General features: G+C 41.8%; 1 protein-coding gene across 1 annotated transcript in view; it reads left to right on the top strand.

Annotated features, from left to right (window-relative positions):
* LOC121181714 (FERM domain-containing protein 5) overlaps nt 1–15,679 on the top strand; it is a 54,551-nt gene that overhangs the window by 34,147 nt on the left and 4,725 nt on the right. The window contains exons 2-13 of the mRNA XM_041037805.1: nt 2,240–2,344; nt 3,897–3,939; nt 4,556–4,634; nt 6,744–6,841; nt 7,626–7,749; nt 8,764–8,851; nt 8,992–9,080; nt 9,797–9,860; nt 9,978–10,069; nt 11,033–11,107; nt 12,201–12,269; nt 12,473–12,579. Coding sequence (XP_040893739.1) covers nt 2,240–2,344; nt 3,897–3,939; nt 4,556–4,634; nt 6,744–6,841; nt 7,626–7,749; nt 8,764–8,851; nt 8,992–9,080; nt 9,797–9,860; nt 9,978–10,069; nt 11,033–11,107; nt 12,201–12,269; nt 12,473–12,579 — 1,033 coding nt within the window. The remainder of the gene's footprint in view (nt 1–2,239; nt 2,345–3,896; nt 3,940–4,555; nt 4,635–6,743; nt 6,842–7,625; nt 7,750–8,763; nt 8,852–8,991; nt 9,081–9,796; nt 9,861–9,977; nt 10,070–11,032; nt 11,108–12,200; nt 12,270–12,472; nt 12,580–15,679) is intronic.

The following is a 15,679-nucleotide window of genomic DNA, read 5'->3' as shown; positions in this document are numbered from 1 at the left end:
CAAAGGAGGAATCGTGTTTTACACTGAAAAACCTTAATAATTTTAGCTTATGTTGTGTTCTTTCTGTATTTTAAGTGCAGAAAAGCTGAAAATCTTTAACTTAATTGAGATTCTACAGTATTTGCTGGCTAGTTTACCTGTATGGATGGTTTTCTTTAGAAAGCTAGCTGACAATATAGAGTTTCTTTAATCAGTTGTCCTGCTTATGGAAACCAGTTTTCTCTTGCACATGACAAGAAACTACTGTGGAAAACCAGTTAAGACCTGGTAACATGAACACACTTATTGAGGAATCCTCATGAAAACCGTTGTTTGCAAAAATGACCAACCGTAGTTCCTCCAAAATGCTGGTACAAATGTATGTCTTCCTACTCACCACAAATATCTTTGCTTCTGCATGTCCTCATGGCCCTGTAAGTGAGCAGGCACATCAGATTGGTTAGTGCTGTTACAACAAGAGAAGAATCTCAAAGTGACAGTGGTGAGCACCCATGAAGCCCCTCGGTCTCGCTACAGAAAGGTCAGTTAGCTCCAGTAGCAAAGCTCCTATTGGCATTTGGTCAGAAGAGTCACGGCACTTAAGCGACAAGCCCAACATCGACAGGCCTTTGTCCTAATGAAGTGCCTGTTATCTGCGGCCTGAGTAATGACATGGGGGAGAGTGCTGCCACTGACACTTCTACTGCCGTCACAGGACAAACGAGCACAGAGAGAGAGAGAGAGGAGGAGTGAGAGATGGCGGACTGTGGCTGTCCAACCTTGACCTTAGCTGACCTTCTCGTGAGTCATTATGAGGGCCGAGACTGGCTGTCAAACTGCAGCCAACATGTGATTTAGACATGGACATGAATCAGGTCGGAGATTGCTTAGAAATTTTAGCTGCACAAAAATTCCTTGCCATGAAATTAAGTCACAAGAAGTCGCTTTGTCAGTTACCCCCATGTACCCACGAGCCTCATGACTCCTGGATGTTTGTGTATATGTGCTGATTCACCCATTCAGTCACTCCTCAAAAAAAAAAAATTAAAAAAAATTCCCCATTGAGACAAGTCTGTGATATGGCACGTGGGCATGACGTGTCCCTGGCACGGAGGGCGACAGTGTTTAGTGACAGTGGTCCGAAGATTAATGTTTGCTGTCTTACTGACACTGATTAATCACCCCCACTTTCTAACCTCATCACATTTGCTAGAAATATTCTCTGATGCAGTGGTTTAATGCCACGGAAGTTAAGATGCTTAAATGTCACAGACAGCTGAGTTTAACCTCATTAATTAAAACTATTTTAAGGTATGTAACCTCCCAGAAGACATGTCAGTTTATGATTTCCAGTCTTGTGAATTTGCTTAAAAAGTTTCAGTTTTACGTATTGAGTTTTTTTTTTCAGGTGTAATCACACAGTTTGAGAGTTCAGTCTTTATTCTAGCTCTTCAAAGTGACTGATACTGATTTGCACTGTGTGGCTTCTCTGCAGTGTTTGATTAATCTGTCACTTATTACTGTACCTGCCTCGCTGCAGCAACTCGCCCAGTTGCAGTCATCACTCTCAATGTACTTGTGCAACTTATATCTGCATCCCTCACAGGTGTGTGAAACTCTTCCAGAGGGAAAGCACTAAATTATGTCTAAGAGCAACTGTTTGTACTGTCATCTTTTGGCAGGAGTGAATGCTATGCGGTGTTTTAGACAGTGTTATGTGCCACTGTTGGATTACTAGAAAAAAAAAAAAAGCTGTTCCAGTCTGATCCAAATGTTCTGGTTTGAGCCAGGATGCTCAGCAGTGTAATGCAGACTACAGTGCTGTGAATCAGGAGCAGGGTCTCAGATATGTGTTTGACACAGTGGAGGATGCCCAGGCTTCTCTCTGTGTTTCAGTATACACCAGATTCTCTGAGGGAAGCTTCCTCGTGAGGTTCAGAATGCACAGTATTAGCAAAACCCCCAGCGAGATCTCAGCATATTTAATCCATCCTCTCTTTGAGCTCCTCTTTTAGCCATGGATGGGGTTTATTCCAGACACTTCAGATGGCTCTGGCTGTGTATTAATATTGGATGAATCCGAGTTATCTGTGGCAGGGTTTTAAAAAAAAAAATCTGAAGCACATTCTGCTGGCAGGAATTATTCGCCATGTTGAAACTCATGACAAGTGCATCTTCTTTGTTGAGTCTTTTCTTGGCCACATGTTGAAATATGTGTTGCTGACATGCTTGCTAAATTTCTGTTTTTCTTCTCTTGCAGCGGGATGCAAAGGGACAGTATCTGTTTGACCTGATCTGCCACCACCTCAACTTGTTGGAGAAAGACTATTTTGGCATCAGATATGTGGATCCAGACAAGCAGCGGGTAAGTGTCTGTGCCTGTGTATTATTTTCTTAATAAGGTATTTTAATAAGATTAAAGATTAAAAAAAAAAAATCAGATTCATTCAATAGTACACAATACCACCCAGGTCCCTGTGCCAAAAAGGATTCACAAACAGTAAAGCAAACTGAGTCATCACCGCTTTAAAATCCTTTGGGAGGATGAGAAGACAAAGATGTGTTGAATTTGCAGATTATAATTTGTGTATGTGTCATGTGATGTTCTGTTAAACTAACCAATTCTGTGAATTGGTAAATATGTGTTCTTGTTTAAAGGAACAGTTCATCACTTTGGGAATGTTTTCCTGATGAGAGTTAGATGACAACACTGATACCACTTAGCATAAAGATTGGAAGAAATAATTAAACCACTTAAGCCCTCTAATGCCCCAAACTGCTGTTTTTATATTTATGTTTTTGTATGGATTAAAAAAAGGAGATACAACATGTTAAGGCTAGCTGTTTCCCCTTCCTTCCAGCTAAGCTAAGTGCTTCCTGGCTCCAGCTCTGTACTTAACACACAGACATGGGAGTGTGAGAAAGAAAGGTATTTCCTAAAATGTTGAACTGTTCCTTTAGAGAGCAATAGGCTCCAAAAGTGGCAAAAAATCAGGCAGTTCCTACTTGTGTTAAAGGACAACTTAAAATATAAGGTAGACAAAGGCAAATCTATCCTGTTATATCTGATGCATCCAGTGTTTTAAAAGTAAAATCAGTTGAATGGGACCTCAGAATGACTCCATATAGATAAGACTGTGTTGCTTTGCGTCCTTATAAAAATGGCATGCTTGCTTATACTTTAAAAATGGATTGTATTTGATTTAGTTGAAGAGTGAGAGCGAGACTGCGGTCCAGAGTGAAAAGCTGTGTTCTTATGGTTTTTCTTATTCACACCGCCTTTCAGAGTGACGGTTGCTCCATCAGACTCTGCCGCTGGGAGGCATGTAGCCGCACTGCTTGATTCATGAACTATTCACATGTTCGCAGATCATGTTGTTGTCCTGCAGACAAGAGCCAAGTCCTGCTGATGCTGCATTTCCTACGCTGTCACTCAGGACTATTTTGGTGGTTGTTGCTGTGGGTGGGTTGGGTTGGCGAGAAGGTAACCCGGGAGGAGGACGGAGAGAGAATATGCTCCCAGAGAGAAGGAAGAATCTGATTTCAGCCGTAGACACGGAGCCTGTGTAACTGTCACCAGCAGCAGGAGCTCACTGCTCAGTCAGAACCTGATGTCTAATCAGCCTCACTGCTCTAACAGTGTTTCAAGAGACGTCCACAGTTGCTGTTTGAATATATTTGCCTGAAACCTTTTACGATTACAGCAAAAAAAAAAACCTGCAACTTTAAAAAAAAATTCAGTGCAGCTTTGACATATTTCAGTGCTGGAACAGGGGATGTTGTAAGTACAAACAGGTTTCCTCTCATGTCAAGTGTCAGTTGAATAATTTGGTCTCGATTACTCAGAGAGGATTTTTTTTTGTTGTTTTTTGTGACATTTAATTATTTGCCTTTATCTGTTTTTCTCTCTAACGTAGCACTGGTTGGAGTTCACTAAATCAATTGCAAAGCAAATGAAATGTAAGTACTTTGAGTTTATTTATGCTTACTTGTTTTCTATCTTGGAAACTGGGCAGTTAAAATCCTCAACACGAGGTCTGAACTGATATTAGTGACTGACAATGTATATTTGAGTTTTAAGTTGTTTAAATTTAAAATTTACAAACAGAAAATGAAACCACATAAACAATAATAACAGATTAATCACCTAAGTCATTTATTTAATTGCGTATATAGAGTAAATGATTGATCAAGAGAAAAATTAGATTGACAGGGACGATGCACAATGGACAGAAAGAAGAACTGTTAATGAGCTCAGAAGTCTTATTTTCATCTGTTGTCCCTGTATAGATGTTAAAAAGTCACCTTTAAAGTAGGACAATACAACATATTGTGTAAAATTAATATATACGACATGATAGAAATGCACAAGGTTGTACAGTAAATGTTTTCTTTATTGGAACACACTTGTTTCATCCCCGTCATCTAATATTTCAATTCATGAGAATAAATTTGCTTGTATCCGAGTCTCAAAACAGCTCTGCTGTCTCCCTCAGTCTCCTGTTGAGTGTTTGATGTGTTATTAGTAAAAGCGTTCCCGTCCATTTCTTGAATGTTGGGTGTTTGCTTCCTCCAGCTCAGCCTCCGTTCACCATGTGTCTGAGAGTCAAGTTCTACCCTCCTGATCCCGCTGCTCTGAAGGAGGAAATCACTCGGTATGACCTTCTGTTGTTGCTTTCACCTCAGATGAGTTGATAAAGGCTCTGCTTTCTTTTCTTTTTTTTTTCTCCACAGCGACAGATTACCTTTATTTCATTTAAACAGGAAGAGAGACAGTTTTTTCATGGAGAGACTGCCATCATTTGACAAACCTGTGAAAAGCAGCTGCTTGAGGTTTTTCTTTTTTTCTTCAGTACAGATTGTGCTCTAAAATTTTTAGACAGGAAACATGTCTCCTTCTAAAACATTATTCATGGGTCTTCATAATTAAAATGCCTGAGTACTTATCTGTCTAAAACATTATGATGAATTTTACACAGAACACAGTTTGCAGGAGGAGTTGTGAAGCAGAGAGGAACATAAAAGCCCTCAGTAGTAGCTTAGATAATGGGTAGAACATCAAGAGCAACGACATGTTACATTTTTCAGTGTAAATGCTCACATGTTCTGTCTAAATATAGTCCTGTTCTAATATTTTCTTATTCATTTACAGAAAGATGAAAGCCACAAACTAAAACTAAGAGTGAGTTTACACAGCCTCCAGATAATGCTGAGAGTAGCCAGCTGGCGAATGAGTGCATGGACAGTTTACTGATGTATTCATCACCGACCAGGGGGGAAGAGGAGTCCACTTCGTCTCTGAGGTGTAATGAGATGAAATGTGTACCACATGTAGAATGTACATAATGAACAGAGCGGATAGAGGAGATAGGGGGCAAAGGGTGCTGATTGAGAGTGGAAAGGAAAGGATGGAGAATGAAAGGAGTGGGGCTGGAGGGGGAGAGTGAGTGATACATGATGATGAGAGTGGAGAGGGCAGAGCATGATGCCGACCACAGAAAGAGAGAGAGGGTAAATTATCAGCCTCATACACAAGGCTTATTCAGTGTCTGCTCCCCATATGCATACATGAGCGTGTGCTTTGACTTTAAGCCCTGATCAGAGCATGTATGCCAGTTTATATATGCAATCTGCTGGAAAGCAATTATACCTGTGCACCTGTGAAAAGAAGAAAAAAAAACAGAAAAAGGAAAAACAAGAAAAAGTGAAGGAGAAAACTATTTTTTGTTCATTTACAGGGGACTGTGTGCTGTAATCAACACTGACATTTTAAAAACATAAAACGTCAATTCAGATATGCCAGGGTTAGCTCAACAACTATATTGCCTCTAGGAACAAACAGAAACATAAATTTAAGGAACACTTTTCAGATACACATTATTTCTCATTTAGGAATTAATATAGGAATTAATATACCATGTGCTTTAAGTATTGTAAAGGGAAAATGACTCTGCAGATGTGCTGCTGATCAGCTGTGAGTTGCATACATATTGGAGTAGTGCAGATGTTTTTTCTTTGTATAATCAAATTCAACAGCCATCAGCACTAAATGGCTGTTGAATTATTACCTATTTATTCGTCACACCCTCAGAAAGAGTCTCTTGAACCCCCTGCAGAGTGAACAACATGGGAAATTTAAGTAGTTCTTTCATGCATGTCTCTGTACAGGAAGTGTTATTAGCCTTTGTGGAAATGGCCTAGATAGAAGGAGATGAATTTCCTGTTCAAGGTTCAGGGGGGCCGGGGTCATGTAAAAGGTGATTTTCAATAATCCCACTGAATGTGGTGTCCTCGCCTTTAATAATCATAGTAATAATAATAACAATAGTGATGATAATAATAATAGTCATTGTCATTACCGTCCTGCTGCTTGCTTCAGATGTTGTCTGAGAGTAAATTTCATGCTTCAGGAGCTGACTGGTTGGGTGAGTTTGAAACTAGGCTGGAAGCTTTAAGGGAAGCACAGCGTCAGTAGCAGCTTTTCCCTCAGGGCCTTCCTACCCTCTTTTCCCCAAAACAAAACCCTCATTTCAACTAAATCAAAAAGAAATATTCAAGGCCCCCCATGGGGAACGTGAACTCAGCGGCATTTGAGGTTTATCAGGTTTGTTGTTTTGCTGTTCTTTCTCTGTCTTTTCTTATTGTTTTATTTCTTCTGTGTTTTTACGGAGAAATACAACTGTATGAGTGGTTATGGATATTTATGAATATCATTAGTATTCTCATATGCAGGCCTGTCAGACTGTCTGTCCTTTCCTTTGCAGATATCTCGTCTTCCTGCAAATCAAGAGAGACCTGTACCACGGTCGGCTCCTGTGTAAAACCTCGGATGCGGCCATGCTGGCTGCCTACATCCTTCAAGGTAATGGAAGGCGACAGATGGAAATGACTTACACCACTCTCTGCTTTGCACTGTGTCCACGACCTCTGTTTTACCATGCCCTGTAGTTCACCATGCTGATAAATACTGCCAGTCAAAGCAAATAGATTTTAATGTGGAAAGAAGCTGAATTAGGTGATACAAGGAGAATGTAAAATGCTCATCAAAGGGTATGCCTGCAGTGCTTTTCATTTTTTTATGGTTTAAGACATGAATAGCATTTCACACTCTTTGGATGTGATTGTCCATGCTGATATTGACTCTAAAACTAGTACAAAGTAAAAGGTTATTCTATACTTTGTATGATTATTAGTTCAATGGCTTGTACACTCTTAATAGGCAAGAAATCAAGCTCAATTAGAGAGTCTTTGAAGTAGTTATCAAGCATCTTATCATCCCCTCACCACACGCACAAACACAGAGCTAAACAAACACAACACGCATGAGGCACGGAGGCACAGCTAACATCGCAGAGAGCACAGTGTTTGAGGGGAGGCAGGTCCTCTGGAGGAGGGGCTGATGAATTAAAGATGGGCTGCCTGGTCAGCTCCTCCTTGCAGAGAGAAATCAGCATCAGGGTCATCTGAGGGAGTGCAGTGTGGCATGAAGGAACACAAATAATCCTGAGCATGTTCAGCCCATCTCCACTCGTAAAAAAAAAAAAAAAAAAACACCACTGTGCTGAAAATCATCATAGCGTCACTTTAACTTTTATTAGCTTTGAGTGTCTGTGAATACATTTAACTTTTTCTGTTCCCTCCTCCAGCTGAGATTGGTGATTACGACCCTGGGAAGCATCCTGAAGGTTATAGCTCCAAATTCCAGTTTTTCCCTAAACATTCTGAGAAGCTGGAACGCCGGATTGCAGATATACACAAGACAGAGCTGATGTAAGAGCCAAAATATATCTCTGCACCTCCACTACTAGTCTCGTCTCACCCTGTTACACATACCTGCAGATCCTGCTCTAAGTGCGGGCTGGACAAAAGCCAGACTTCCTTTGACATTTATTTAATTGACTGCAGTAATGAGGTACCATTGGTCTCTATTGGGTTGGCCGGACATATTATTGTTGGTTATTTGAGCAGACAGGGGAAAAAAGTGCTCTCTTCTCCACCGTCCACTCAGATAACACAGTCAGAATGTCTTGAGCTCATAGTCTGTCCTTTATTTGCACAGGTATTAGTGATGGGTCCTGACCCCATCTGTAACTGCAAGAGCAGCAGAGCTCTGTATTGAAAGCAGAAACACAAACATACATACACACACACAAGCACTTTGCTCCCACACATAGCAAGTGAGCTGATGAATTGTTTCTCTCACACTAATCAGTCAAATGATTCTTATCTGCACTAAAACAAGTGTTCAGTCATTTCGAATGTGAATAAACCGCTCTTTCTTGCATTAGTTGCGAGGCAGTTTAAAGGCTAATGCTCCCTGGAACAAATAAAGGGCAAGAAAAAAAAAACCACAACATGTCTGTTTAATGATATGCAGTGAGACACAATAGAGGTAGAATTGCATCAACCAAGTCTAGTTTTGATGCTGTGGAGGCAGAATGACAAACAGCTTGAGGCTCTGCTGCCCACTAGTGGTTCATTTCTCCTTCACCTCCAAGTAGACACTGTGCTGCAGTATGAATACTTACATTATTAAAGATGAGATAAGCAATAAGTGCTTTTTAAATATCATCTCATATTTTCTTTGCTTCAGCTGATACACTGGTTTATTTCAGTGTTTGGCCTGTTTTGGTCTAACCTCCTTCCTCCTCTTTCAGTCTTTCTAAGTCAATGTGTCACGTCATTGGAAATTTGTGTGTATCTCTTCTAGACGTCTTTGACTTTCTGAATTTCAGACATTTTAGACTGACACAGATGTCTTGGTGTGTTGTTGCTCTCCCTCAGTGGACAGACACCTGAAACATCAGAGCGGAATTTCCTGCAGAAAGCCCAGATGCTGGAGACATATGGTGTTGATCCGCATCCATGCAAGGTTTTTCAAGCACAGCTATACTATATTTAGACAGTAAACATTTCAAAGACATTCACAACTTGAAATTTTCTGTGGGATTGACAGTACAGTAAATGCTCAAACATATGTCTGATTTATGTTTTTTTTGTGGTGTTATTTAGGATGTGTCTGGGAACCCAGCTTTCCTTGCCTTCACACCATTTGGTTTTGTGGTGCTTCAGGGAAATAAGAGAGTTCATTTTCTCAAATGGTGAGTGAAATGTGCAACTTTCCCTCATGTGATTTAAAACAGCACACGCCTGGAGTCTTTGCAGGATCCGAATAGATAAACACTGTACTACGGGCCTCGATTTTAGCTGATTTGACATGTGTGCTCTATATGCAGGGCGTTGAAACAGCATGTGCACCACAGCTGGTTGTACAGTCTCAGTCAACAAAGCTCCTCCATCTGTCTCTACCTGTGACAAGAGCCGGGGGCTAACGTGCACAGATGGCTAATTACAGCAGCTACATTCACAGAAATACTGAATGTACAGAAGGTCAAGACAATAGCTTCATAACAATAGCCTCTTCTTGCTGTAGACATTTAATGATTTGAATTCAGCAAGATGCTTCACTGACAAACTGAAAATGCATACAACATGGTGCATTTCTATTTAATATTTGTCTTTGTGTCTGCTCGTGTTTAACTGAGAAGGTTGCAGTTACATAATGGATACAGACATATTACGTTTGCAGTATTTATAATGGCTTTGTTTGTTTGCCTTCGGCAGCGCTCAGGTTTCCCCCATTCTCCATTCCCTGTCTGCGGGGAATATTATCAGTTATTTGTTTTGTCAGCCAAACACAGAGGTCCGTGGCTGTTTATGTGATCTCAAAGTGGTTGTCATGAATATTTAAAGAGGCTGTGGCTTTCTGTTTCCTCTTGCTGTATGTGTAACTGTTGCCACACTCTCCTCTGGACAGGAACGAGGTGACGAAACTGAAGTTCGAAGGCAAGACGTTCCACATATATGCAAATCAGAAGGAGGTGAGAGCATGAATTGTTGGATGTGGAGTGCATGTTCTGATGAAAGGTCTGTAGAGAACAATTTTCTGTCTCAGTTTATTATATTGTCCTGCACGTTCTCTCATTTTCAACGTGCAGGACAAAAAGATCATCTTGACATACTTCGCACCAACTCCGGAGGCATGCAAGCACCTTTGGAAATGCGGAGTGGAGAACCAAGCTTTCTATAAGTGAGTCTACAAATATCCTCCCTCCTCAGTGTTTCTCTTTTCTGTCTGCTGTCATGATTTAGTTGCTCTGAGCGCAACCCGGGGAGGTTACCGTCACAGTACCTGAGTGTCCTTAAAAGCCCTTCCCTCTGGGTTGTTTGTCAGCTGGAAAATGAGGTGTGAGTTGCCGCTGACCTTTAGTGAATGAGTGTGCACTGGCACGAGACTGCAAGCACTTCAGCGCTCCTTCTGAGATATGGCTCCCCTGTCTCAACCATGAATAATAGTGCGGGGCCCCTCTGCTCTCTCTCTGGCTCAGGGAAGGTGATTAAAAAAAAAAAAAAAAAAAAAAAAAAAAAACAAGCCGTGAAAGCTCAGAGGCTGGGAGCGGCGTAGTAACGAGTCGGGCTGATGGCTCAGGTGATGAAAGGTGTGTGTGTCGGGGGGGTTAGCAGATGGGAAACAGAGAAAGAGAGGAGGTGTGAGAAGGGTAGAGATTAGCACATACGTTGATGGAGTTCATATGATGTGACCTTTTGATGACTCTCTGAAGTGGCAGAGTGATAATACTTTATCAACCTTACACTTATTAAGATCTCAATGTAATAAGGAGTCAGGGGGAGTACAAAGAGAGAACGTGTGATAGAGACATGTCTTTCAGAGAAGCACACGCATCCATTGAAAGCAAAATGGAGCATTAAACATTAATGTCTCACTCACTATGACAAAATAAACATATTGAATACTGTATGGAGCCATGCCAAGGATTCAGTGCCTATAGAGCAGAGGACATGCATAATTTAATAGCAGGGGATTTGATCCTAGTTTCCACTTTGTTCTGGGATTCATAAAGCAAAGATTCCATATATACACGCCTCAACAGTGTGATCATATTAGGAGCATCTTCTAGCAAGAATTGGTGGGATTTTCTGTTATACTTATTTAGGCATAATAGGCTTCATTTTTTCCCTTTTTTCTTTCCAGGCTTGAGAAGTCAAGTCAGGTTCGCACGGTGTCCAGCAGCAACCTGTTCTTCAAGGGCAGCCGTTTCCGTTACAGGTAGAGTACACGGCAAGGTAGTATGAGTGATGACAGGGAGGGGAGGACACTGCTGAAAACCCCCCCAGCTGGAAGTGGAGAGAGTTGTTCCCAGAAGACGTGGCCTCCTGGCCTTCTGTGCTGTAACGTCAGCCTGCATTTGCCCAGAGGATAGGACTGACACCTCAAAAGACAGAGGACACAATGAAGGGGACTCATCACATGAGGCATTTTCACCTTGTATATACTGTATACTGAGTTACATAAATTATACAAAAAACATATTTTCTCAACTACCCTTCGTGGTATCTAGCCTTTTGGTTTTATTTACACAGGTTTTGCATCCATCAACAACATCCATCTTTCTGCTGCTACCCTCGTACAGTGGAGGTGAATTAAATTTTGTTTGTGGTGCTCACAGCATTGAAAGTTAGTTTAAATTTGTTAATGGAACTACTTTATACCAAAGAAAAGATTCTCATTGGGTTGGTGGTATAAAGGTTATATCTCAAAAGCTCAGCAGATATTTATTTATTTACTTATTTTATTTAATAGGTACAATGCACAATATATTTATTGCAATGGATATAGCTAAAAGCTAATGTCACTCTGTAGTCCCCTGGATCAGAAGTTAAAGAAAACCAGACATATCAGCATGGCTAGATACTAACAACGGGTAAGTGAAAAAATATTTTTTGTTTGGCTGAACTGCCCATTTAAGAAGGAAATCATGATTCACATTCTGTCAAGACTGAAGGGATGAAAAGTAATTTTAAGCCAAAAATATCTGGTAATATTCATTTACATGAAGTGACGTCACAAGCCAAGTCAGTTAAAGGTTGGTTTTGCTGGTGAAGGGCAAGCCACGGTCATTGTTTTGATATTTTTGCCTGCAAGTCTGTGTGCATTTGTCTGACTGGTGGTAATTCAGTTACACAAAGCTGAATTCACCGGGTTAATTCAATCATGATGCTCACATATTGTACTCATCCACTGCAGTGATGGCTTTCATGGCATTGGGTGACACCACGTTGCCTGGTTATGTGTGTGTGTGAGTGTGTGTTTGTGTGTATGTGAAACTCATCCTGAGCATGGTCTCTGTGCTTTATAACAGTGGACGAGTGGCAAAAGAGGTGATGGAGCAGAGTGCCAAAATCAAACGCGAACCTCCAGAAATACACAGGTAGAGTTGTAAACTCAGGAGAGGTCAGAATGCTCTCGATCAGATTTTCTGTTTAATTTTCCTCCATTTTCTTGGGCACCAAGCTACTGTAGATGTCTTTATATCAGCAGCACCTACTCGCTACAGTATGAGTTACCTCCACTCGGGTGCCGTTTCTCAGCGCAGTGATGTGGGTGCGTTTGTGTCTGTGTTTGTCTCTGCAGGGCTGGCCTCGTGCCCAGCAGAAGTTGTCCATCCATCACCCACGGACCTCGCCTCAGCAGTGTGCCGCGCACGCGTCGGAGAGCTGTGCACATATCTATCATGGAGGGTAAGACCTGAGCTCCAACCCCACGATTCAGCGTGCAACAAATCCCATAGTAGTCACGTAGGTGCTGGGGTAAAATTTGTGTTTTTACAAGACCTTAATGTTCTTTAATGTCCTTTAGAAGCCGTTCAGTGATTATGGTATTGTACATAGGTCAGTCTCAACCACAGAAACATGGAATTTGTAGTTTGCGTTGCTATTCAAGAGACAGTAATGAGTTCCCTCTTCAGATACACTCATGAATAATGTGTTATTGCAACAACAACCTGGTCGACAAAATTTTAAATGGATTAGGGAGCCACTAGTCCCGTTTGTAAGAACTCTTCCTCTTCTTGAGAAAACACAGGTATGCACACACACACACTCTCTCTCTCTCTCTCTCTCTCTCTCTCTCTCTCTCTCTCTCTCTCTCTCTCTCTCTCTCTCTCTCTCTCTCTCTCTCTCTCTCTCTCTCTCTCACACACACACACACACACACACACACACACACACACACACACACACACACACACACACACACACACTCTGTAATTAGAGCCATGTGGCCCAGTTCATGCTTACAGCATTGGTGGGACATGCTGCAGGTGTGTGCGTCAGTCAGCCTGCTCCACTTCAATGCAACGTTTCATAGTTGTATGTGTGTGTTTGCACGATTGTTTGTGAGAGTTGTGCCAACAACAGAAGCAGCTCATTTAGCCCACCTGCAGGCTTCTGGCCCAGAACAGGTGGCCTCAGTGCCTCTGTTGGTGAGAGAGTCCTGCATGGTTCTGGGTAAAACCAAGCAGTGAGACTCTTTGGACCTGCCTTTCAACTAAATACTACAGCTCTTTGTACACTGAGATAAACAGAGGTCAGTAGCAGGTGAACTGTGTATAATGAGGGTCTTTTGCTGTGGGTTAGAGAGAGTCACCCACCCCCAGTGTGTGCTGACTGAGTGCCTTGCAGTGGTATTAATACCCCAGCTGAAAATAGCCTGGGACTTTTACTCCATGTATGTCACTGGCCTGGGTGGGGCCAAACCAGGCCAGGCCAATGCTGGTGATTGCAGCAGTGCTGCAGAAACCCACCGTTTCACCTCACACTCTTCTCCGCAAACGGCAACTAAGGCAGAGCCCTTCAGCCCAGCACACACACACACACAGCAAGACTGTGGCCTGGACTCCGGGACAGGGACCATAACAACGGGATAAACACGTTCATGCTGCAGCCATGGTGAAGTGTCTGATCCGCATCACCACTCGGGTGAACGTCCACCTGCGTATGATCAACCACTGCTACCGGGATGTAAAAGTTCGCGTGTTGAGCCTGGGGCCTCGTATGCTGGGCAAGGCCCTGGGCGTCCTGCCGCTGTACCCTGCCCTGACGGGGCAACAGGAGTCTGCCAGCGTCACCCCTCTCCCTGGCACTCCCCTGCCTTATATTCAGCCCAGCAAACCTCCAGGTAAACTCATCACACAGCCAGCCAGAAGTGTGCTTTACATGGAGGGGCCAGTCGCTTTCTCTATTTTAAATCAGTCTCTGCCTCATCGATGTTGGCAGGGAGGGAGTGACACCATTCCTGTGGTTGTCTGTGTCATCTGGGGACTCACTTTTGATTTTTTTTCTTCTTGGTGCTTGTGTTGACAATATTTTTGATTTGGACAAGAAGACTCTTTATGTAGCAGCTAAATTTGGTTCCAACCACTATACAGTATTTCAGTTAGTGTGGTGTGTTCATTTGTTGTATGAATTTCTTTTAAAGTTATGCTAGAATGTTTCAAATTAAAAGCTCTAAACATGGGAAGTACAAATTAAAACAATCCTTTTTTCTGCTCGCTGCCTCACTGTTGTCAGCATATCATAGGGATAAACTGAGGCAGATCAACAGTGAGTAAAGATGGCCGCTGACATTCTTTATGCCTCATTTTCACTTGAAAGGAGTTTCGTGTCAGTAGAGGCTTAGACGCTGGACATAATCTGTCCTGCTTTCCCTGCAGTTTTTAAAGTGTCCCTTTCATGATTTGCTTCCTCATCAAAAGCTGAATTTTAATCCTCTCTCTGTCTATAGTGAAGGTATAATGTTGCTGCTTTGACACTCCGGAGAATGTGATATCGTCAGCAAAGGGCTCAACCACAGCTCATCTTCACTGACATGTACACTGCAGAGTGGCTCTCATGTACTGTACTGTACTGTTACTTATCCTTCAGAATGAACAGTACAGTCATACAGTTACATCACGTTTTTTGCATGGCTTAAAACCAGTGCATTGTTTGTTTGTACATGGAGTTTGGCAATATGATAATATATTCCCTGAGATACCATAAATTTGTTGACCTCCACAGATTTTGCCATACTGGCAAAATGGCTGCTGTTTCCCTTTGAACTCTACAGATGATTAAGACCTTGTCTTACATTGAAATTGCATTGGAAAGTGGGATCTTCTCATCCAGAAAACAATTTAAATAGTTTTCAAATATACCTTTAAATTTAAGGCAGTGAGTCTCTAATTAGAATATTAAGCCTCCTTGTACAATCTTTTAAAACAACCAATACGTATGGAACTAGAATTACTGCCTTGCAGTTGTGTGCTTCTGCCAAGCAGTTAAGTTGCAGATCCATGTCTGTCCAGACTCATAAAATATATGTGGTTACTTGAAGGAATTTAATGAAAGGTATTAAGAGTATTTTTATTCTTGAGCCAAAAATGTGTTTTGTGAGGTCACAGTGACCTTGACCTTTGACCAAATTCTAATCAGTTCATCCTTGAGTCCAAGTGGGGTTTTTTTTTGCCAGATGCTTTAAAATTCCCTCCTGAAAATTGAACATCAGATGGACAGATGACCCAAAAACGTAATGCCTCTGGCCGTGTCTGTCGCAGACGAGGCACAAAAATCTAATATCCAAAGTGGGATCATTTGTGTAAGCTCTACTATCTGTTCGAGATTTGGAGTCAGAAAGTGCTAGCACATAAGAGGAGAGGATGTTGACCACTTTATGACGAAGCAGGGTTGGCTTGGTCTATGTTCTGTTTCCTCAAGTCTACTTTATCTTAATGGGTTTGTTCACTCTGTGGTCACTCTGAGATCCACACTTCCATTGTAATTGGCTACATAATGATTTCTT

Source organism: Toxotes jaculatrix, chromosome 5, assembly GCF_017976425.1.
Source record: "Toxotes jaculatrix isolate fToxJac2 chromosome 5, fToxJac2.pri, whole genome shotgun sequence".
Classification (NCBI taxonomy): domain Eukaryota; kingdom Metazoa; phylum Chordata; class Actinopteri; family Toxotidae; genus Toxotes; species Toxotes jaculatrix.
The sequence above is the reverse complement of the archived record's forward strand: the minus strand, read 5'-3'. Positions and strand labels throughout refer to the sequence as shown.